At 44.4% G+C, this 23,908-nt stretch overlaps 1 protein-coding gene across 1 annotated transcript in view; it reads right to left on the reverse strand.

Moving 5' to 3' along the window:
- The window catches only part of chd7 (chromodomain helicase DNA binding protein 7), a gene marked incomplete at its 3' end in the record, with an annotated part of 41,468 nt that overhangs the window by 13,765 nt on the left and 3,795 nt on the right, over positions 1-23,908 (reverse strand). Inside the window, exons 2-3 of the mRNA XM_008293053.1 lie at positions 6,852-8,446; positions 5,671-6,005 (exon numbers count right to left, since the gene is read on the reverse strand). Coding sequence (XP_008291275.1) covers positions 5,671-6,005; positions 6,852-8,325 — 1,809 coding nt within the window. The remainder of the gene's footprint in view (positions 1-5,670; positions 6,006-6,851; positions 8,447-23,908) is intronic.

Here is a 23,908-nt window from a genome sequence, read left to right on the forward strand (position 1 = left end):
GTCTGCTTTTATGGCGCAATTGTTTTAAATACATGGAGAAATCCAGCAAAGCGGCTTAAATCAGTACCGCTAACTATCAGTTTGATGATATAAATGCAAGTATATAGGCTCTGAGTCTGAGTCTGGCACTTATGTAGGCTAAGACCTAAACAGAGTGGGGCACAATATATTTTAAGAACAATACAGGGGAAAATATATCATGACAACAAACAAGTATTTAAGCTGTAAATACTTGAATAAGAGAATGTCTTTTTTTTTTAATCACTGTTGCTAAAAAAAAATAAAAATCTAATGCTTGATGAACAATCAAACTTGCTCATGATTAATTTTCTAATAACTGACAGCTCAGTTAATTATTTCACCTTCAAAATAAATCACATAAAATATGGATCAGTCACATGTGCCATAAAATGTGTCCGCTGATGTTTTGCTTCAACACCGGTCCTCCTGTACCAGCCCTGTCAGTCAATACTGATACACTTTCTGCCGGGTGGGGGTTGAATCTGTCAGTAATGGCAGCAGACCACAGAGCAGAGGGAGAAGAAGGATCCATCCATCCATCCATGCATGTGCCTGGCTGCCACCTCCTCCCTCTCCTTGGCTCCCTGTTGCTACAGTTTCCGCCCCCCTCCTGCCTCCTCCTCCAGCAGACTAACCTTAGTAAACAAACTGGCTGGTACCTCATTTTTCCTCCTCCTTTGCTCTCCTGCAGACTTAAACCCTATCTCCTTGCTCCCTCCACCTCCTCCTCTTTGCTCCCAAGTAAGCTTTCTGTGACAGGAAACTGGTTACCAGCTGTTGGGAGCCTCTCCAGCTGCCTCTCCTCCCTCTCCCTCTCTTCCATCCCTACCTCCCTCCCCCTTTCTCTCTCTCCAGCTGCTCAGGGTCCCAGTAGCAGATGGGAAATCAGGCATCATGACACGAATAAATTATCTCCATACTTCAAAAAGGCGCAGCGAGGGAGTATGTGTGTGTGTGTCATACGAGAGCGAGAGCGACTATGCCTTTGAGAGTATGTGTGTGTGTGTGCATGTGTAACACACGTGTGCACTTTTGCGTGTGTCAATGAGTTGTGTGCGTGTGTGAGCATCAGCAAGTTTACAGCAAAACGCCACAGCAGCAGCTCCGTTCTGTGCGTACACACTTAGCAGAGCTCGTTCGCGTGGAGAAGGAAAGAGTTGGGGTGCTTTCACTGAAAGTCCACTTCCATCAGGAGAATGCTAATGCAACACACATAGCGACCGAACTGCTGCAAGGTCACACATCACACAAACCTCTGCACACGTGCACACAAACACCTGCTGACATACACGTAAACTGAGCCATTTAGACACACAAATAAGGGGGAGGAGGGGGTTCGAGAAGAGAGAGGGATAGAGAGACAGTCACAGAGAGACAGAGAGAGAGAGAGATGGCGAGGGGGATGCAGTGCCAAGAGATAAATCTGTCCTCCTGCCAAGCTTCCTAGATAATCAATCACGCCAATGACAATGGAGACACACACAGTGTGTACACAAACAATCGCACACACGCCTGAGTGCTGCGTCAGGTTTGGTGTTCTGCAGGGTGAATTTAGCTCGCTGCTGTGCTCACTTGTACTGGTTTAAATCCGGTTCCCCACCAACAATGGAAGATTTCATTGTTCTCTATTGAAGCACCTTTGACAACCAATTCCAAATGAGATTTAAATCAAACAAAATCAAATCATCCACAAAAGAATACCGACAAAATATCATTAAAGATTTGGAAGAGATGAAGAGTTTCATCTCTCATAAGTTAAGAGGAGGATGGAGGGGAGTGATGGTGGTGAAGAAGCCGATGGGAGGGAGGTGCAGCTGGAAGGAGAGCGACGTGAAGGGTTAAATCTACCAGGCAGAAACACTTAAGACTCCCCGAGGATGAAGCGAAAGGAAATCCTGTTCTCATCGTTCAGCTTCTCCCCTCGCTCTGTCCACCCATCCATCCAAAACTGACAGCTGCCATCTGCAGTGTGGATAGTCACACTCATCTACTGTATGAAGAGCCATCCAACAAGACCAGACCTGTTTGCTTTGACTTCGGCTCTGGTCCGTATTTGTTTTGCCACTTCCTACTGCATACACATTCTCATACAAGAGGCTGATTTGATAAGCATCTGATTCTAGTCATATTTAAGTGACAAACCATATGATGAATGGAAAAAATGTTTCAGTTCTGGCTGCCTATTTGTGATATTTTGTGACTCTCGGTTAAAAAAAAAAAAAAAAAGATCTGATTATTCTCTGTCTTATATCGTAGAAGCTGAAAGTTCACTCATTAGCATGCTGCCAGTAAATGCTTTGTAATGTCAGACGGACTTCCTCCCTTGAGTGAAATCATTTTTGCAGAGTGACGACTGTCCTTTGTGGAGCTTGGCTGCACTATTAAGCACTAGTTTTGGTCAGACATGTTTCACACCGAGGTAGACTGAAAAGCCATGTTTCCCCACAAATCCACAATTCTTATTTGAAAGGCATTCCAATTCCAAACTGGTTCTTGATACCCAGCCCAAGGTCAAGGTGTGATTAAAAATGCCTTCCATCTCTGCAAGTAATTATGGAGGGATTCATAAGAACACTGAGGTGGCATTTAAGCGCCAGAGCAAAAACATCTCATAATCCTCACCATAACTTCATGTCCACATTCATTTCTTAATATGCTTTTATTGATTGTTTTAGGCATTAGTAGTTGCCCATTAGCTGTCAAACAGAAGTTGGTTTTAACTTTGAACATCAAAGTAAAACTTTATTTAATAGGCATATAATTTATAGTGTGCTAGAAAAGCTGGTTAGGGTTTTGTATTTTGTTGTTCATGTAAGCAGTCCTGCAATGCATTCTGGTAACAGCAGGTTGTGTTTTGAGAGCTGGTGTTATCACGTTTGCTGCTCTTCATTTGCATAAAGTTGAGGTCTAGGCTACTTCATGCAAATCAGTCGAGCCGTCACTCGCCGCCTTCGGAAACTCCCAAAAAACTTAACAGGCTTCAAACTAAAATGAACAAAGGTCCAGCAGCTGCATTGCTCATTTCTCTCCTCAACCGTTTTCAGAAAATTGTTTTGTAAACTGATTTTATTAACTGAAACTTTCAAAATGAGCCGCCATGTTGGGCCAGTTTGAAATCTAGGAACAGACAGCGTACAAGTAAAGCGTTCGCCAGTGTTTGCACAGTTGTAGTAGGGTGTAGTCTGTATTGATTTAATGCTCATATCGTGATGCTGCCTCGTTGTATGCCTATCAAGCATCCACTGCTGGGAAGTGGCATAACCCCTCATGTCCAAAAACGCATCATAAGAGAAAAAAAAACACAGATCTTTGTGCAGGTAGCCAGTGCTCACTTTGAAAGCTCCAATCTCTTCAGGAATCAGCTAAAAATTCAAGCTACTGTTCTGACTGTGTCACTTGTCAATGATTAAAAGGGGAAAAAAATCTACATTGTGGTATCTACACATGGAAACTCCTCTTTGTTAGACACTAAAGATACCTCAGCCAGGTGAGGTGGGGGCTTTTTTTAAATCAAAAATGCAAAGAAGGAGTTGTCTGTCAGCCTCATCAGTCTATTAGAGTAAAACACATCAGCATTCAGAACAGGGGTGTAGCCTAACTGATGTGCACTGGAAATCCAGACGTGATTTTCACTTAATTTGCTCAACATCAGTTGTGATCATATTGTTCACATGGGTTAAACCTGAACTTTAAAGAAACCGAGAGAGAATCTGAAAAAAACATTTGTGCTAGTGTGTTTAATATGTGTGGATGCATTTCTCACACAATGCACACAACTAACGTGATGAATTCATGATTGAATATATTGAAGAAAACCGAGCAGTCTGTTATCTGGTGCCGAACGATTTGCATTTGTTGAAATCTGCACAAACATTAGAGAAGGCATTTCCTCAAAGCTATAGAACCTCTGTGAGCTTGATGGTATAGCAGCTCGCATGAGCACGGGGGGAGGGGCGAGACAGGCATGTTATATGTCAACTAGAGTGCTGCACGCAACGTAGTGTATGTGTGTGTGTGTGTGAGATGTAGAATAAAGGTCACAGCGCAGCACTCTGCCAGAGCTGTGACCTTGAGCTGCTGACGAAGGCACGCGTGCATGTGTGTGCGTGCATGTGTAATAACCATGCTTACTGAACAGATGGAGCTTAGAGTACCAGACATACAGTCATCATGACTGACTGACCTGCTTGGTGTGTGTGTGTGGCTCTTTCTAACAAGTGCATTATGAGGCGCACACAGACAGAACTCCCTTCCTGTGCCACAGACATACACACACCACTCTAAGTAGTCCTCTAGTTAAGCTATCCTATTTCCCAAGGCACATTCGCCACCCCATTTCTGACCACACTATCGGTGTATGTGTGTGTGTGTATAATGACGGGGGCTGCCGGGCCTGCAGCTAAAGTCGGGATGGCACATGCAGCGCACCCAGGCAAGGAACGGGGCTCACCAGTCAACCTGGCATCTAGGTCAGGAGTGCTGGATAAATTAAGTGTGACGGCTGAAATGTCAACCACAGAACACAGCGACGCAGGCTCGGAGGTGGGGAGTAGTAAGCGAGGGGAGGGGAGCAGTGTGAAGAGAAAAAGGGGACTAGATCTGTGGGTGTGTGGCCACAGGGCTGCTATTGTGTGTGAATGGGTCAGTGGAGAAAGGGGGCTTTGAGCAACAAAACAAGCTAATGGAAGGCGAGGGCACGTGACACAGGCAGCGGCGATGCTGCACGCTCACATACACACAAACATGGTGGTTGCCATTGAGAAGTGCTAACCTCTTCCCACCAGCCTCCCCCCCCGCCTCCTCTGCACTTCGCTTGAGATCCTGGACTCCCTCTCTTGAGATCTTTGCTTGTTTTCCCACTTCTTTACTCTTAGTGTGTCTCCCCTCCCCCAAACTCTTAATCACCCCCCAGCTTTTTGCTTTTTTCTCCTCCTCAGTTGTCTCCCTGTTCTCCAAACTGTCTCTCTGAACATCCGGCTACACAACATTAAGTTAGTGATGACACCCCTGAAATGGATAAGACAAACAGCGAGACAGACAGACAGACAGACAGACAGACAAGCAGAGAGAGAGAGAGCGGAAAGAGAGGAGACGGGGAGGAGGGAGGGACAGGAAGGGAGGTTTCCTCTACAGAGGAGGGGGAGAGTGGGAGCAAGAGGGAGGAGAGATTATGCTGGTGGCGCCTCTGTACATGTGTGCACGTGTGCGTGCATGCGTGTGACTGTGTGTTTGTGTGTATGTGTTGCACACGTGTCTCAGGATATGCAGTTCACAGGAAACAAACAGCTGCAAAAATCCATTTCCCCGCACACACACACACACACACGGAAATACAAGCACACACACGGCCCACAAAAGGCAAAAGAACACACTGATATGAACAAACGCACACACAAAACCCCACTGAACCAGTGCCCAATGCACCGCTGTGTTCTCAAATGTCATGAACACACACACTTATGCACACACACACACCACACACTTCCCTTGCACTCCAAACACACACATTCCCCCACCCACATGAAAAATAAACATTCACATGAAATACACCCACACATGAAAACAAATGCACATAGTCTTGATCTCTCTCACACTCACACACACACAGCGCTGATACCACATCAAAGAGTTTGTTTGACGGAGACTCACCTGTATGTGAGGCACTTTCTGTGGGGTAAGAGGGGGTGAGGAGAGTGGGTGGGAGGTGGCGGGCGGAGGTGCCCATGGGTGAGAGACCTGGTTGGAGGGAGGGGGCGTGCTCTGCAGGTGGTGGGGGTGTGGGGGCAGATGTGCGTGCTGCGTCTGAGCGCTCTGGCCCTGTGGAGCTAAGCCCTGGTTCTGGGCCGGCGCTCCATGCTGACCAACGGGCGGACCCTGGAAACCCATGGGAGCAGGCTGCAAGGGCTGCCCGCTTCGAGAGGCCTGCTGCTGGGCCTGGAGCAGACGCTGGTCTCCCCCCTGACTGACTGGAGCTTCGTGAGGCCCTGGGAGAAGAGACGGGAGCGTATCATTACTAACTGTACAATGTGTTGTACCCACCGTCCACCACGAAGATATTTAAATTTAGCCAGGACACAACATTTGGTGGTCACCAAATCTAGTAAAAATGTCTAGTATGACAGTAAGATACACTAGCTGGCTGCAGCATGATTACTTTAAGATTATTACCAGACATTATAAGATTATTATAGTTCTACAGGTATTAGACAGTGTAATTACAACTAAGTTCAGAGCAAAAACAAAACAAACAAAAGCAACTTGAGTTCAATTGAAGCTTGCTCAAATACACTGGCTAATATGTAGAAAAAAAATTGCAGCCTAACAGACCATGGAAAAAGTTGGATGTAGAAGTTTCTGAACTGCTTCTTATACTGTTCATGGGAGGCTACATCATCCGACCCTGTGACCTGACCTCTCTGAGAATGTGAGAATATGTTTTTCTTCTTCAAATATGTATAATGCTCATAAATATTCCCTTACTCTCTTTTTACTTCCACTGCTGTAACAGCAACAGTGTAAAGACGACTTCACATCGGAAGCGACATGGTGTCATGTTCACAACCATCTGTCTTATCCAAAGTAACTCTACCAGCTCTGCTCTGTATTTAGATACTACATGCAGGGTATTAACAACAAATGTCAAGAAATCCATCCTCTATTTTTTTTTCAATACTAGAATTGGTCTAACTTTCCATTTCTGTGTTATTTTGTATATGTTTGTGTTAAAAATGTAATTTTTCCTTTAATGGGTGTCAATAAAGTGATCAAAATGAAACCTGGACCAAAAAAAAAAAAAAAACACAGCAGGGGAATGACTGTCTGCTGCTTACCTTGCTGTTGCTGGAGCTGAGGCCTGTTTGGTCCCATTTGTGGACCACGCTGCGGCCCCATACCAGGATACATCTGCCCTGCATTTGGAGGCATGTTGTGGGTCTGCTGGTGTTGGGGGTGTGGGGCAGAGAGAGGGGTCTGGGGAGTTCTCTGTGGATGGGCCATAGCATTGGGTGGAGACTGCAGGGCAGTGTATCCTGCAACCTCTGGGGGCCCAGCTAGTCCTGCGCTAGGGGGTCTGCCCTGTTGTGGAGGAGGGGTTGGTGTTCCCAAAACCCGCATGGGGGACATGGATGAAGGGGAGGGGTAAGATCCCTGAGCTGGGGGGGCAAGGTGGGACTGGGCTTGGTTTTGGGGCTGGGGCAGATTCTGAGGGTGCTGGGGGTGGTTTAGGGGGTGCATAGGCTGGCTCTGCTGCCCTGCCTGCTGCTGCATCGGGGCAGAATGGGTCTGAAGGGGTTGGGTTTGGTGTGGCGGTCCAGGGGGGTATCGCTGCCCCTGTTGCCCCGGTGCTGTTCCTGATCCCTGGGTAAACCTCTGGCCAAGCTGCCCTGGTCCCATGGCCTGGCTGGTGTTAGCATTGACATTAGCATTAGCACCCTGGCCCATCCCGGGTCCCATGGCTCCATATTGGGCCTGATAGCCAGAATACTGAGCACCCCCAAATCCCCCCATGCCCTGTTGGTGCTGGTGGGGGTGTGGAGGCTGTCGAGAGGGGGAGTGTGGGTATCGGGGTGTGTGGCCCATGTTGGGGTAACCCTGGGGCTGTTGCTGAGGCTGAGGGTGTCTCATCTGGGTCCCCGTCATTCCAACGTGTCCCAAGTAGTGAGATGGGTCCTGAGCAGGAGGGGGCGCCATGCTCTGTGGAGGGTAGTGTTGGTTCATGCGAGCTGCATTGGATGTAGGTGGACCTTGCATCCCACCATAGTTGCCTTGAGACATCTGGTAGCCTCCCATCTGGTTGGGGGCGCCCCCTGGTTGTGCCGGAGCCTGCTGATAAGCTGATCTGTTCTGCTGTTGCTGGCCCCAAACTCCACCCCCACCTCCTCCTCCCCCAGCATCACCCTGGTACCCATGGTGGGGGTTGCTAGAGTTAGCTGGGTTATTATGGTAGTGGGAGGCCATGCCATTCATGGCCGTGTTCACATTTGGCGGCCCCTGGCTGGGTCCGTTCTGGGCCATCATCCGTCCTCCGGGGGCACCAGACTGATCATAGCCTGTGTAGGGGCCGTGGTCGTACATTTGCCCCATTTTCGCCTGCCCTGGGCTAGGCCCAGCACCATGGATCATCCCCTGGTGGTAACCCCTATTTCCCTGGTGCTCATGGTTCAGAGAGGGATTAGTCTGCTGGGCTAAAGGGTTGGACTGGCCAGGGGCTGGCTGCTGAGGAAAGCAGTCTCCTAAACCATCTAATCCATCTGAGAACAGCCCTGCATCGTCCCCGAATAAGCTCAACATCCCTGGGTCCGCCATGGCTGGGTGGGGGGCCCACAGATGGAGGGGACTGGATGGAGGGAGGTGTGTTGTGCAGTGAGGAGCTAATCAGATAGCTGCTAATTTGAAGCTTTCTACTCCATGGTCCTCATTAAGGTTCCTGGAGGGACAGGGAGAGGGTGGGGAAGATGAGGAAGAGAATAAGAAGAGAAAAAAAACACTGGAGTTAGTGCAGGTGTTCATAAGGGCTGCTGTATGCTTCAAATCAAGTGATTGATTATCATTTCTGCAGCTTGAAATTTCTCTAACTTTCCATAACTGTCAACTAATGACTTCACAGATGCAGCCTGTATTGCTAATTTGAAAGCATTTAGTCTTCATGTGTTGTTTATGAATAAATTGTAATAAAAAAAAGGTAAATCTGCTACAACAACATGACTGCTCCAGTTTACCTACTGGGATAATGATGGGATGCAGATGACTGAAACTGGCATATACGGTGCCATGACACTTAACACAAAACACAGTACTTATTGTTGTTGTACATGATCCTCGTGAATATTACTGGTGATGTTTTAACTGTGATGCAGTTTTCATACAGGGGGCAATGCAAACACCTTTTCCCAGTAAGTTCTGACACAGCATCAGCTGATTAGTCTCTGAACAGCATAAAACATGTTCAATTTCAACTGACAAGAAAGAATTAATTACAACCTCCCCGATTTAAACAATTCCTGAAGAGTTCTCTCAAAGTTCAGTTTGTTTCTTCTAATTCTTCTAGTTTACTTCAATGGTTGGCAAAAAAAAAGCATTTCCAGCTTGTTCTATGCAGTTTATTACAGCCATGCAACATATCGTCACCCTCTGACAACACTGCACACCCTAGTTTCTTTGCTCCAAAGAAGTAAGCACTGACAAGCCTAATTCACATTATTTAATTCACATTTTTGTGTCATTTCTAACGTTTGCTTCAAATTCCTTTGACAGTTATCTGGACACACGGCTGTTGGTGAGACCAACATTTCATGTGGATAAATCGAGTCCATAAGCTCGTGGCTGTGCTTTGTAATAAAGACGATAAGACGTAGTTTCTCCAAAGCACTTTGCTCTCTTCAGATATATCGTCCAAACTAATGTGTTGGAACATTTAAGCAGCCCTATTAGCTGTTGGACAGAGGTGCACCAGATTAACTGGCAAATTTAGCAACTTACTCAGTTGTAACCACCAAGAAATTAAACACACCCCAGATGGAAAAAAAACTTATTTGCACTCACACACTCCCAAACACACACACACACTTCACATTAGCACTCCCCCCAAACCCTCCCCCGACCTCCATTTTACTTCCAAACAAAAGAACTTCTTTCTTTTCCAACACACACTTGGAGTCATTGAGTGAGTGTGAGTCTGTGTGTGTGTGTGTGTGTACGAGTGTGTGTTAGAACAAAGGGCCCAGCAGATGCAACTCTGTTTGAACAGCAGCAGCTGCCATCCAGCCAGCTAGAAATCAGCCAGCCAACAGGCCGGAGAACCTTTCCCTACACCAGCCAGTCAGCGGTTAGCCACTCAGTCAGCAACCCATTCAGGTGGCCGGCTAACCAGTCACTCCCAGCAGATGTTTCAAGACAAGGGAATTAGCCACCTGCTACATTTTTAGCCTCCATCTCTGTATCCGTCTCCCTGGGTGCTAAAAGCTAAAAAATACAAATAGGAAGCTTACTTTCTGATGAACAACATAAAAAAAAAACCCAATAAAGTGACTATAATTTTCACATTGCGTGGCCGATGCAGCGGTGGATCTTAGCATGCATGAATGAGCGGGTGTGGTGGAGACCGGGACATGGAGGAGGTGGGGGATGTTTGCTTGTTGCTTCTATGCACTGCAAAAACAACACCCAAGCCAACTTGTACCGCTACAGCGTTCCCCTCCCCCCCTTCACCTCATTTCTTCCCTCCCCTACACTCCAGTCCTCCCTCCTACCATTTTTCCTCAGCCACTTATTGGTTCATTACAGAGCTCGGCAGGTATCGGGGATAAAATGCTTCATAATTTCCCCTCACACAGAACAGTGTGCAAGCAACGGTAAGTTTCCCTTTTTAATATTTCGTGCCATTAAGCTAAAGTGTGCCCCCACAATTACTTAATCCATCCACTCATTACATTTAAAAAGTCATAGCAGCAGCAGCAGCAGCAGGAACTGAAGTTCTAAGCAGGTTTAGAGGAGCACCTCTGGTGGCAGGCTAACAGCTGGGTGTGAGCGTACAGCCTTTCCCAGCATGCACTGGGCAGGAGGTGGGGTGCATCCTGGACAGCTCACGTGTCTATCACCAAGCTATGAGTCTGCATTTGGTAGAGTCTGCCTGGCAGCATTGTTACTGCGAGTGTTTGTCAGAATTACGACCATACTTCACATAAAACCTGCTGCTTCCTGTCACAGGGCAGATGTTTTCTCTTCAGCTTTACTCAACAGGATAAAACTGTTAGAACTGATTGGTCCACCAGCCTCTCATTCCTTCCACCATCTGCTAATGCCAGAAACTCTGAACGCTGTAAAATATCCCCTGCTCTTCTCAGTAATCCAGACAACACACTGTAAACCAATTTGAAAGTATCATTTTCAAATGGACAGTGAGTAATTTAACCTCTTTTAGCAACAAAAAATATCTGAGATCAACTCATTTCAGTTATTTGTGACCCAAAGATGAAAAATGATGCTTTTCCTGCATAAAAGTCCTTAATATTGGTCAGCATTCTAAGGAGCATTCAAGGCAGTCTGATGTCAAATATAAAATTCCTTCGTTCAGAATGTGGACAGACTGACACAACTTGAGTCAAGCTGTCCAACTTAGGTCAAATCAAGAGGAGCTGCATGCCCACCTTATAATAAAGTGTTCTGTTTTATTGTGTATATTTGCAGCTACTGTGCACAAAAAAAAGTTATCGCAGCAGAGTTAGCGAGCAGGACATTAGTATGTTTTCTGTACTCTTTGGACAGCCTACCAATATTAAGGACTCCAGTTAGGTCTGAACAATTAACTGATTTCAAATCAAACTTAGACAGAAAGTAATGAGAAAAATGCCAAAAACTGCAATTTAGCATGTGTGTTATGGAGCGCCTGAGCCAGGGTTTTGTTTCAGCAATAATTTTACAAACTCATGCCACCCTCTGTGGGACAGTCACACTATCCTGTGGTAAATCTTTATCAGGTTTGAAATATTTTATGAATTGAGTGTTAAACTAAAGCCTGATTTCTTTTTTTTAAAAATACATTGCAATTAAACAATTTCCCCAAAGCGTTCAGCTCTACCTCAATCAATAAGAGGTGGGACAGTCTTTTTTTTCCGTCCTATCTTTACTGGCTACTAGCAGAATTCTGAAAGACCACCTGATTTAGTATTTTCCTCACAAATATTATTGTTCTTGATCCAGCGCAGCACTCACTTTTTGTTCCTCTTGACATTCATAAAGGCCCCTTTACTGTGTGACCACCACACCTATTGTTCAATGTCTAGTTCCTGGGTGATAACACTGAAAGTCAGTAGAAAGCCAACAGTCAACATTAGCAAGACACAGGAATACAGTACAAAAGCCTTCCTTCAGGCCTTTAAGCCTTTCTGCTGGAAGCCTCCACAATGCCTGAGGGGAGCATCCACTCTTGTTGTGTAAATAGCATTAACAAGTCCTGTTCTCCATGTCTTTCTGAACCATAAACAAGCTGCCAACACACACAGTATTTTTTACTATATTATGATCCACAACAGGCACAGGGGATGCGAGACACGTACATGTATCTCTACATTTCTTTGTTGCTCTTACAAGTCAACAGTGGTACAAAGGCCCAGCTGTCTTTTATAAGCACTCATCTTTTGTATACATGCAACGTGGTATAACTAAGTATGCTAATGGTTAACATAGCATGTAGGTCAAGCAGAGCAATACCGCTGGATTCTCCACAGCAGCTGGCTAACTACAGGACCAGAGCAACAGCCATGGAGCAATAATTAAATGAATAATTACCTTAATCACCAATTAAATCGCTAATTGGTCTGTACATCTAGAGCATGAATACACCACCAGGCAATGCAACATTTGGACTTTCAAATCACAACACGCAAATTTAATTTACAAGGGTGACAGTTCAGCTGAATGAATACTCCCTTTATGCTACCAGCACTGCAACTAATTCTGCCTCATCTGTGTCCGCACATTAAATCAAGCATCTTGAAAAGTTCTAAACAAGTTGTACAAATGACAGAGTTGTCAGATCACATGACTAACACTGTGTTAGAGGCGAAGAAGTAAAAATATACTTAAGCTGTATCAGTGGGAGACTGAAAATAGTTTTACAATGCAGACAAAAGCTTTAAATCCTTGACCACATTTGAAAATCCCTGACAATTGTGAGGAGCAACGATTCAGAGTGAACCTTTAAGTACACACCGTCACCAACAGTTCAAATACAAAAAGGTTATCAGCCTCCACTTGTAATGTTAAATGGAGAAAATGTGGACCTTGGCATCAATCTGAGACCTATGAGAGAAGCCTCTCTTCCATAAAGGAGTAAATACACCAATACAAGCTCCTTACTTGGTCAGCTGATCACCTGTGCTTTTGTGCTAGTTCCAGTTTGGTGTAAACATCAAACAAAGGCAATGACGGATGATAGTGATGCAGACAGAAGATCAGGAGCCTCAATCTCCGTGTCCGGGAGTTAACAGGCCGAGTCAAAGAGCATGTTATTTAAAGAATATTCAACAAAAAGGGCCGCAGCGAGTAATCACTTCATTTTTTGATGTGTTTTTTTCCCCCCAAAATCACTGAGGCTAGAAAATAGTCACTTTCCAAGAGGCTAAAATAAAAATTTTAAATTGCTGGTTTTGTCATATCAACAGACAGAATCACAAATATGTTCCATTTAGAATGGTGTAAAAAAGCAGATCTTTGGCAGTCCTATTTTCATTTATTAATTCATAGTAATATAACAGCTCAGCAAAAACAGGCTGTACACAGTTAAAGCACGTCAACAGCTGTTCAAAACCTGTTAGAAAACCTGTGTTCAGCTACTAGATTACGGTGCGAACAGCAGCGATGAAGCGCTGTTTTCGTGCATTTCAATCACTACAGGAAGGAAAAAGTTTAGCACGTGTTTGTGTGTGTGGCAGGTGAGAGTAATTGAGTGTAATTTCACATCCTTTGCAGCAAGCTACTACGAAGGCAACTGATTTCCTGTCAGCTCTGTCAGACGCACGCCACATTAGACCGTGAATTCTACAATGCAGAACAAATATCGCCGTATAAGCACTTACTGGCTACTGTGTGTGTGTGTGTGTGTGTGTGTGTGTGTGTGGTTGCAGTTGTGTGTATGTGTGCGTGCACAGCTGCCTGGAGGCTTTAGTCAGATCACAGCTCTAGTTAAAAGTAGGAAGGCAAGAGATTCTTGGCTCCACTCATCCTCCTCATTTTTTTTTTTTGTATGGCCTTTAGAAGTTAGCCTCCCACAAGATAACACTCGTCTGCAGCCTGGACAGAGCTGGATACGTTTCCTCTGCACTTCACCTCTTTCCACTCGCCCATTTCATCCTGCCTCTCTCTTTAACTCTAGTGTTGTTGCTCATCCCTCTGTTCCTCAGTGAACTCTCCTTCAGTCATGGAAAAGACGAGCCCTCTGCTCTCTTCGGCACCATATTTTTAAAAAACTTTCTGTACCACTTCCTCTGCAATATCAGCCTGCGCTTCTGCTCTCATCTCTCACTTGCAGTGCACACAGAGATGCATACATGCAAACACGTGCACAGTTTGGCATTGAAGCCCAGCTGTCACTGCAGAGGGAATTAGGTGAACGGTCAGTGTGCCGTTTTAAACGCCAAATCTCATCAAAGGATGAGGCATTTAGCTTCCCTCGGCTCCCTCTGCAACAACACATGTGGTGAGGAGACAGCGGAAGTAAGGCCATATCCACACTAACACCACGGATGGTTCTTGCAAGGAAAAAAAATACATTTCCGACTTTTCTTTTTACCTTTATTCTCTCCTAAATGTTCGTTTTTGTTTGACAGGTAAAAGGTTTTGGTGGTTATCGTGACACAAATCAGATTCCATACCATCTCAGCTGGAACCTGTGTCGACTACGTACATTCAAGTGCACATACCAGGCACTGTTCAAGATGAGGGAGAAAGCGATTTCTGCTTTCATAACTTTTCCCTGCTGCATAAAAACTGCTGTGTAGTGTGTTGACATCTGATAACCCTTCATGCTGGCTCATATTTCATTCTCTTACTGGTACCTGCGGCAGCACATCCACACCTACACAGAACGCTGGATTTTTTTTAAACACACTGCTGTCACCGATCTTAACACAGTCACCATCTGTTGCGGTACGAAACTATTGCATCACATTGCAAGCGCTGTCATTGATCAGATAAAAAATATATATATATACACATGTATAGAGAGAGAGAGACAGAGACTTGACAGAAAATGGTGCCTTTTCTTGCTCCTACTTACGAGCGCTGACTGAATCACTGCTTCATGTTTGTGTGTAGCTGCCGTCTACACAATAAGAACACCAGAGTGGAGCTGATCCAATTAACTACTTTGATAATCAACCTCATCATAATACCACTGGCTGTGTTTATATTAAATGTTTAATATTCTTCCACCAAACAGATTCAGATTTCTAATGTAATTTTTTTTTTTTTTAGCAAATTGTAATATTTAGCTAATTGTTCTAAATACAAAAAGAATGAAAACCTTTCAGCTTCTCATTTGCTTATTTTCTTGGTCTTCTGCATTTATGTCACATGTCAAACTAGAGATAGACCGCCATTTTTAAAAAACATTTTTCTTGGCGTTGACCGATTATTGGCCTGTCAGAGCTGAGATTCAGCATTTCTATCAATATCGGTACTTCTTTTGACATTCTCAATGGATTCATTACAAAAAAACTTTATCTCCGTTTCACCCTACAGCACTGTTTTATATTTCAAGTAATAGTCCATCAATACCAAAGGTTTCTCTTACTTAGCCATATGCAAAACATAAATAAACAAATGCATTTCAACGCAGTTTTGTTTTGGAGGTTGTGTTAATCTACATTTTGACATGGAGTTTTATTTTCACTGCACACATGTATTACTTGTGAACATCGCTCATCAGTCTTTCTAACTAATAATCTGTATCAGCCCTGGAAAAAAAAATATTGTTCCACCCGCTACATTTTTCCTGATGTTTCATAGAGCTACTGATTCATCATTAAACACCACTATTGATCAGTTATAAGCAATGATTGCAGCTCTACACCTCAGCATTGCTACTAATCTTCCTGCCCTTTCTGCCTTTAGCTCCAATAATAAGTCTGTACGTTATCAGCGGCACAGCAGGCATTTCGAGCTTCTCACGAACAAACTCGCTGAACTATCCGGCGACAGAAAAAGAACGAGGTGCCGACACAATCAAGAGCTTGTGTTCACTTATGTGGCTTCGCACGACCACACTGATGTTGATCAGTGTTTTCAGAGGTGACAGATTGTGCACGCTCAACCTCTAAACGACAGAGGTCAGTCTCAGGAAAGATGAGTCAAAAAAACTTTCTAATTCACATCAGAAAGTCATCCCTCCTCTCTGTCATTAGTGGTGCGCCAATACCTGCTTTTCCACTCGTGACTCCAAGAACTTTGTCAAGTGGCTGATCCGAGTAACAAACTAAACACGTATTAGTCATTCGAGCTTGTTGTCATGAAGTGGAAAAACTTGCTTATGTCAATTACATATATTCCGTTTAAAAAAAGATATTCCTTCATGTGTAACAAAATGTACTCAGGCTTTATGGTTATGGAAACTCTCAAAAAAACACTAACAGAATAGCAGAAAGGCAAGTGTCAAACTGTTTATGTGAACTAAACTTGTAGATTAGTGTTTCAAGACATGCTGGTGCAGCAATATCAGAGTTCAGACTTCATTTATCTAAACATGTTTAGATAAATGAAGTATAAATCAACAAAATGCCCTTTATAATAGAAAATCTGAGGTGATGTAATCAAATGTCTTCTTTAATCCAAACAGCAGGTAAAAAAAAAAACCAAAATGCCCAATTTCACTATATTCTCAGACTTTAAAAAGCACCTAATTTCCAATCAGAGGACCAGAAACTATCAAAGATTGACATTCCTGTTTGAAAAATGAATCAAATGATAAATGTAGGATGCTAATTTGGCAACAGCACTGTGGACAGCAGCGCAGCTTCAGGATGGGAGGAAAAAGCTGCTCCTTTGCTTTTCTTGCTTGTTGTAACTCCAAGCAAACCATGTCCCAAAATAAAACTTGAGATACAGTATCAGGACTCTGACCTTGAAATGCCTGGCAGTTTCCAGTTCAAACACAGTGAGAAGTAATATGAAAGGGGTTTGGGTCTGTCACTGCTGGAAGGCGCGCACGAGTACGACAGCCTAACAACATAATCAACAGCTCCACAAGTTCCAGCTCACCTGAAACCGTAAGTAATCACAGAGCCGCTCTAACACGTATAGTTTTAGCCCAGTTGATAAATGAAGCGGCGATCACCAGCCAGGCTCAGGAATTCGCACTGACTGTGCAGCTCTGTCAAACCACAATTATCGAGGCCACCCGTTCAGCCAAGCCGAAACCGCAGAATATCACTGCCAAGTTAGTGCAACTGAATGGCTTCTCTGGCAGCCAGCAGCATTACACAGTCATTCAGTGTAGCGTATTAGAGATGGGCCTTCATTTAACAGAAACCCAAACAGGAACTCTAAATAAAAACAGTCATCAACGCCCAATTGAAAGAGCTTTTCATATTTTAACAGACACATGTATTGAAATTTAGATGCATGTTAAAACAGTGGAAAGCTGATCTCAGTATTGTGCTGTTTAAACACGTCATCCAGAAACACAGACACTGTTCTGGCGTCACAGGTCTCCCAAGTTTTCTGTCCAACCAATCCTGACATCAGGTGATGTAACTGATGAGCTCTTTCAGTCAAAGTGAAGGTGTGTTCGTGACGTCACTCGGTGTAAACTTTGGAAAGAATGACAACCTGCAGGCGCTCGGCCATCCATGGCACACCTCTCATATTTCCTGCTCTAGAAATTTCTGAAACTGTATGTCATGTTCACAGCCAGGCGAATCTCCTGAACAATTTGTGCGTGACCGTGCCCATCTACGCTCTCATCAGCTTCTTCTACTGTAACAACAAAACTTTAGCAGCATTAAGGACATTTGCTGGTTTTGTTTGTCATGTGGAACGTCCTACTTGACCAAAAAGCTCCAAATCGCTCTGTGTATGTAGTGTTAGTCTGCGGTGAAGGAAGGAAGAAGGGAGGGAGATTAGCCAACAGCGGCTCAATGCAGTCCTGTCTGTGCTGTCGACAGTTTGGCAGCTAAACTGTCTGTAGCCTCCAGGCTTTACTACAGGAAATCTCTGCCATGTCAACAACACCATGTTTCCTCTGAGACACAGACAGGCACAGACAAACAAAACCAAGCCAAAAAAACAAACTACACCGATCGGCTTAGCACACATAACCTAACCAGACACCTGAACCAAAAAAAAAAAAAAAAAGAAAAAAAAAAGTGAGTGATCTCCCTCTTCCTCTGGAGGACACGTGTGCACCCACCCACCACCCATTACCACTAGGATCTAAGCCACTATAATTTATACCTTTGTTCCCAAATGGAGGACAGCGCGCAGGAGCTGGCTAGCTGTGTGTGTAATTACACTCAAGTGAGGGGATGCCGGGCCGTGTGTTTGGGGCTGGGATTTGAGGCCCGGAAGGAAGGAAGAGAGGAGTGGTGGCGGCGGGGAGGGGGAGGGATCAAGAGAGCAAGAAAAGAAAGAAAGACGCACTGAAGCCCGAGAAAATCTGGTTATTTTACGCACGGCTGCTTTGTTAATGGACAGTGTGTGTGCGTGTGTGTTTGTGTGTGTGTGTGAGTACATGCGTGTGTGTTTCAGGGGGGAGGGGGTGGGCGGCGGAGGTGGGTCAGCAGGAAAGGGCTGTGTTTATCCAATCTGTTCCCTGCCTTTACCATGTGGTAGGAAAAACCACTGGACGGCTCTCAGTCTGATCCCAGAGGACATGGAGGCCGAGAGGCAGACACAGGAGAGAGAAGTAGGCCACAGGGGGTGGCCAAGAACCTGCCAGTTCACAGTGTCAGTGTGCGCATGTGCTCGCTGAGAGCTAAAGAACCTGTTACGTAGTTCCCGACTCTGTCCAGTCTTTGCAACACACTCGTTTAAGCAAGCGTGTCCACAAGTGAAGGGGTGCAAGTATGTGCATGATGCCGCTGACGCCTTGTTTCCACATAGCTCTGTCTTCAACTCATCCGGAACTACATTCATTCCTATAAGAACCGCCATGTTCCCCAACGTGTTCGCAAAACTCTTCCTACCGTTTTATTCCGGTTGGGAATTTTTCCCTCAAGTACACTGAAAAATTTGCGGACAGACTGGACTGTGCACCGAGAAGTTTGAAAAAAAATTACTTATCTGACAGGCTATTGAGTTGACAATCAAAATGTGTAAACGTGTAAATGTTCTGTAATGAAATATTACACAAAGCTGGCTACATGTGTGGCAGGATAACCTCTGTCCTTATTTTTCACCATGATCCTGTTTTATTTGCAGTATTTTTTCATGCACATATTCCATAAAACTGGACGGCAAAAACTTGCAGCCTCTGATTAGTCTCTTTCCTGTGGATGCAGTGAAGCTTCTATCCACCTGTGATGAAATGCTTCTTCTTGCATAAAACACCTTGGTGCACATTCATATTTTACTGATTTACAGACATGAAAAAAAATTGTGCAAAATGAGGCATTAAGGAATTGCATCCAAAAGTAAGGAATTCAAGTATTCAACTGAGAAGAAACAACAGAAGACAAATATGTAGAGACCATCACGCATTTTAAACTATTTAATACTGTTATTTCTACTGTCAACAAGAAATTGAGCTTCCCTTCAGAAACTAGCATCTTAAATCTTTCACATTCCAAATAATCAAAATACCAATTTTGAGATCAATTCCTTTTGTTGTACGCAAAATGTCAAACAAAGACGCTTGTTTTTAATCTGGACTGAGTTCTACTTAATCTGTTTCTTTTGGCTACAACTCATATATTATGTTCAAAAGAGCATGGTGCCACTGTAGATCTTAAAAAGCTTGTACTGTTACAACAAGAGCAACTCAACATATTTAACTTGAAGCGATCGACCAAAAACCCACCTTCAGGTAAGCCACTAGGAAACACCACAAACAAACTCATAAGTCTTCCCAAAACTTTTCAACAGTAGCAAAAGTTTGCTGGAGAGAGAAAATTTATATCCACCGACTGCTGCTGTGATTAGCAGACTGGTCTGTTCCTCTCATCTACTTAAGAGGTCACTCGATATATATATATACGGTCTCAAAAATGCATTCAGAATCAGTTGGAAAGGGCTTATGCAAATCACGGCAGATTTCTAAGACATAGTGGTTTAAATTCTGATAGCCCTTCACAGGCAATAAGGTCAGTGGAGTATTTTTTTTTTTACCCTATAAAGCGAATATTTTGAATTTGCAGCTTAAGCAGAGAGATGCATCTTTAAAGACATCTACACAGCTCTGCACTTTGACTCCACATATTTACTGTCGGGGTTTTATCGCCACTTCACTACAGCACTAAACTCAGTGTATTAGTTTCTGGTTGAGTCTCAGGCGCGTTTTGCCTGGAACAGCTTTCTGATCGTGACTTAATATTTACTCCATTTGTACAAGAGACAGTTTCAACCCAGGTTTGGTACAAAGCTGTAGCACCCGACCCACACTCAATGGTATTACAGGAGGAAGGTCGTGATGCCAGGTCAGAAGACATGTACTGACCCCCAAAGGACGACAGCCAAAGTATGTTTGTCTGACTGGCTGCAGTCCTGTAACTGCATGACAACTTCTACTTCCACCACTCTTCTGAATCACAGCCACTTCTTCCCTCAATTTGCGTGGCTCACCAGCAGCAAGAGGCGAAACCAAAGAAATGTGTTGCATTCATTTGATAAAAAACACTTTCTCCTGTCTTTTCATGCGAATATTTCAATGCTTGCGCTGAAATCTGATCAGAAACTCGGTGTGGCAAGCGCAAACCTACATGTAAATCAGAAATCAAACGGTTGCAGGTGAGGGGGAAATTGTTCGGTGATGCAAATGAGTTATCACAGTGGTACAGTGGCTTTGGGGAAAACCCCGCTACTCTACAGGATTTGTCACTAAATGGGAATTTGAAAAAAAAAAAAGAACAAAACCACCAGTGGTTTTTTGGGCTGTTGAGAGATCTGTCATCCCTTTGCAGAAAACATAAAAAGAAGCTTTGGAAACATTTCTGAGCAACAAGAACATCAGACGCAGTACTTTCCCGATTCTCGGTCTAGATTTTCATTTTTATAGAAAATATGAATAAGACATGAGCTTCCAACGAAATGGTTTGCAAGACGAATTTCCCACAAAACTGAAACACTTAAGTGTCCCTTTAAGCAAGAAGAAACATGAAGGCTCACACACACTAACTATAGACCGGGCTCTCCAGCATGCTACCCCCACTCCTGCCTAATCAATCACAACTATTGACATGCCCTTTTAGACCAATGGGACAGGCAGGTCTGGAGCATGTCCCCAGAGATTGGCCGGTTCCCCTCCCTGCCCCGCCTGCCTGACTGCTAACAACCAATTAACTTCCAGAGTCCTTCCTATAAAGCTGTGGGGTAACTTCTCCCCTGGGACACACACCCCTTTTTCAGAGTCAGTGTGCTCTACACCATCAAAAAGTGCTTCCATTGCGGGTTTGAATCCACTACAGCTGAGGAGATTTTGCAGCACGATGAAAATCTGGCTGCTGGCAAATTGTAAAAAATGCCAACATTAACTAACAATGTACACAATTAGTAACAGTATTATGCAAGAAGAGGTGTGATGGAAGCATGTCTACCTGATCTTTCTAAGGAGACTCATCTTCTCTTGCATGTGGTTCGCATTATTCCTTTTTTTTTTAGACCCATTTCTCCCCTCTCTGACCTTCCATCTCCATCTTCCTAACTGGATGTTGATTCCACAAGCAAGCGGCACTTAACCTTTCATCAGCCATATGAATCACTTGAGGAGAGAAATGGCGAAAGAAAATGCGTAGAGGTAGAGAATGGCACAACAGTGCCATTAAACCACAGCATGCGTCGGAGAAAACTGATGAGATAAAAGTGGCACTGATGCCGCTTTTCAGCGATGGGATTCATCAACAACTGATGACACAAAACTCCCACATATTTCCAGTGGAAAGTCCTTGGGTTTTAGCTTTGCTTATTTGTTTCCCCCTGCAGCGGTTACGTTAGTGGGGAGCCGAGGAGATGAAGAGGGAAAAACAGGATACGCCGCATATCTACACCAGCAGAGGTCAACGATAGATTAAAAGGCGCGTACACATATGGGTCAGAGATGTACTTGACAGGCCGTCTCCTCCACAGAAAACACATACAGCCCACACACAAATACTTGAGAGCTGTATTAATGCCAGGCTGTCTTCTAGGCACAGCACTTGGTCCAGAAGGCCCTCGCTGCAGGAGGAGGATGGGGGGATGGGGGAGGCACGAGCAGAGGAGGAGGACGGGGGAGGCAGGGGGAGAAACAGGTGAGAGGGAGGGATGAGAGAGAGCAAGAGAGACAGTGATGACACTCAGTTTTGAATGTCACCACGGTGCTAAAGACCCCCGCTAACCTTTTGGCTGGAAATGAGAGGACTGGAGGCAGGGGAGGGGGAGGAAACGACAGGCAGGCGAAGATGGAGAGAGAAAGAGGGAGATGCAAAGGGTGAGAATGAAGAGGAGGGAGGCTCGTGCATGGGCAGAGAGGGAGTGGGTGGGTGAGGGGTGGAGGTGGAGCGATAGATGGCAAAGATGAAAGAGATGGAGGCAAACAACAGCACCACTCCTCATCTCTGCTAACAGGGCTGCCATCCACGACACATGATGATAGGAGACAAAATGGCCACCCCAACAAACACCAGTGCTTTGGCTCAGACACCCAACACCAGCCTTTTAAACTATCCACTGCACCGCACTACCTGCTGCCATCTAACCCACAAACTGTACAATCGGCTCAATATCGGCACTTTAAGCCTGGCAATCACAGTCATCCATCTTCAGAATACAAGTTTCTGCCTGCTGAGAGTGAGGGAATGTTTTTGTGATTGCTTTCAAGCTTCGTGTTCAACCAGGAAAAATAACTGCAGCTTGGGAAGGCTTCGGGAGACGGCAAAACCTGCAGTGACCTCATAAATACATCACAATTCCTGCAAAGTATGCACAACAAAAATCTGTATCACTCGCCGACCAGTTTCCAGCAGCTATGTTCTAGACTTTCCCAAAAACAAGCAGCTGTTTCTCGATAATTGAGCACAAGTTGCCAACCAAAACACCTGGTCAATGCGTTTTCAACAGAGCTACAGCATAAAGATCATGTTTTTGCAACTTTAATCATTACAAGATCAGTAGCACAGATTTATTAGTCTTTAGAAATCAACTCCTGTATCAGAAGCCTTATACTCAGTTGGCTTTTATAGGTGTTGGGCTGCAGCTTCTCCTGTAATGCATGAAATAAATACTCCAAACATATTAAATAGGAGGGTTTTTGTGCAACAAAGAAGCACCATGTCTCCCCCTCAGCAGTGTCTGCATGCTCCAGACCTTGCTTGGAGGCTGTGAACGGATTCCAAGCCGGTCAGTTGGTAAAAGCAGCGGGGTCTGAGGGAAAGTGCTGTCGCTTTTTCTGAGAAAAGAAACTTGCAAAAACCCCCGAAAGGGCTTGCTGCTGCTGCTCATGAAGCTTTTGCTGTGAGCACAGGTTACTGTTAACATCAAGAACAGTGTCAAGGGAGATTTAAGTCACTCTGGAGGTGAGGCATAAAGTGGATATTTCTTTATCAAGTTTCAGGACATTTCCCCTGTTATGCACTCAATAGTGGGGAAATGTGTAAGTCAGCTCCCTATAAATACTGTGGAAATACTGACTAAGAACATAATTACTTAAGTTTGAAGCATTACTTTTGTTCTTGTTATTCCAGTGAGCGCTATTATCTGAGCAAACACAGCAGCCAGGGTGTCATAGGGATCACCCCTGCAATGCTTAATCATAAAAACTCGCAGAACTAAACCCCATATGACCAACATGTTTTATACAACTAGATAAGTCACTCGACTTCACACTTAGTGAGTTTAACAATATGTAAAAGCTGCTGACCACGACAAGGAACTGCCTATGTTATGAGAAATTTAAATGTAAGTTAACTTCAACACCTAAATGGGCCAAGAGTGTGCAAATAAATCAAGTCCGACATAAAAATCACGCAGGACAGTAGCTGCGGGAGAAAATGTGCTTTTGATATAAACTTCCTCTCAGCCTCTAGAGTACAAAAATCTCAGCACCCCCCTTCCCCCTACACCCCCCGCCACAGGCCCCCAGCTTTTCTCCAGATAAACCCACTTTAAACACCCAGCAGCTTTTAATATGAGAGGCTTTGTGAAAATATGAACTGATTTTATCCAGATTTGGATGATTCAACACGATTTCTGTTCATTTTCTCTC

The sequence above is a fragment of the Stegastes partitus genome, unplaced genomic scaffold (assembly GCF_000690725.1).
Source record: "Stegastes partitus isolate 25-593 unplaced genomic scaffold, Stegastes_partitus-1.0.2 Scaffold854, whole genome shotgun sequence".
Classification (NCBI taxonomy): Eukaryota; Metazoa; Chordata; class Actinopteri; family Pomacentridae; genus Stegastes; species Stegastes partitus.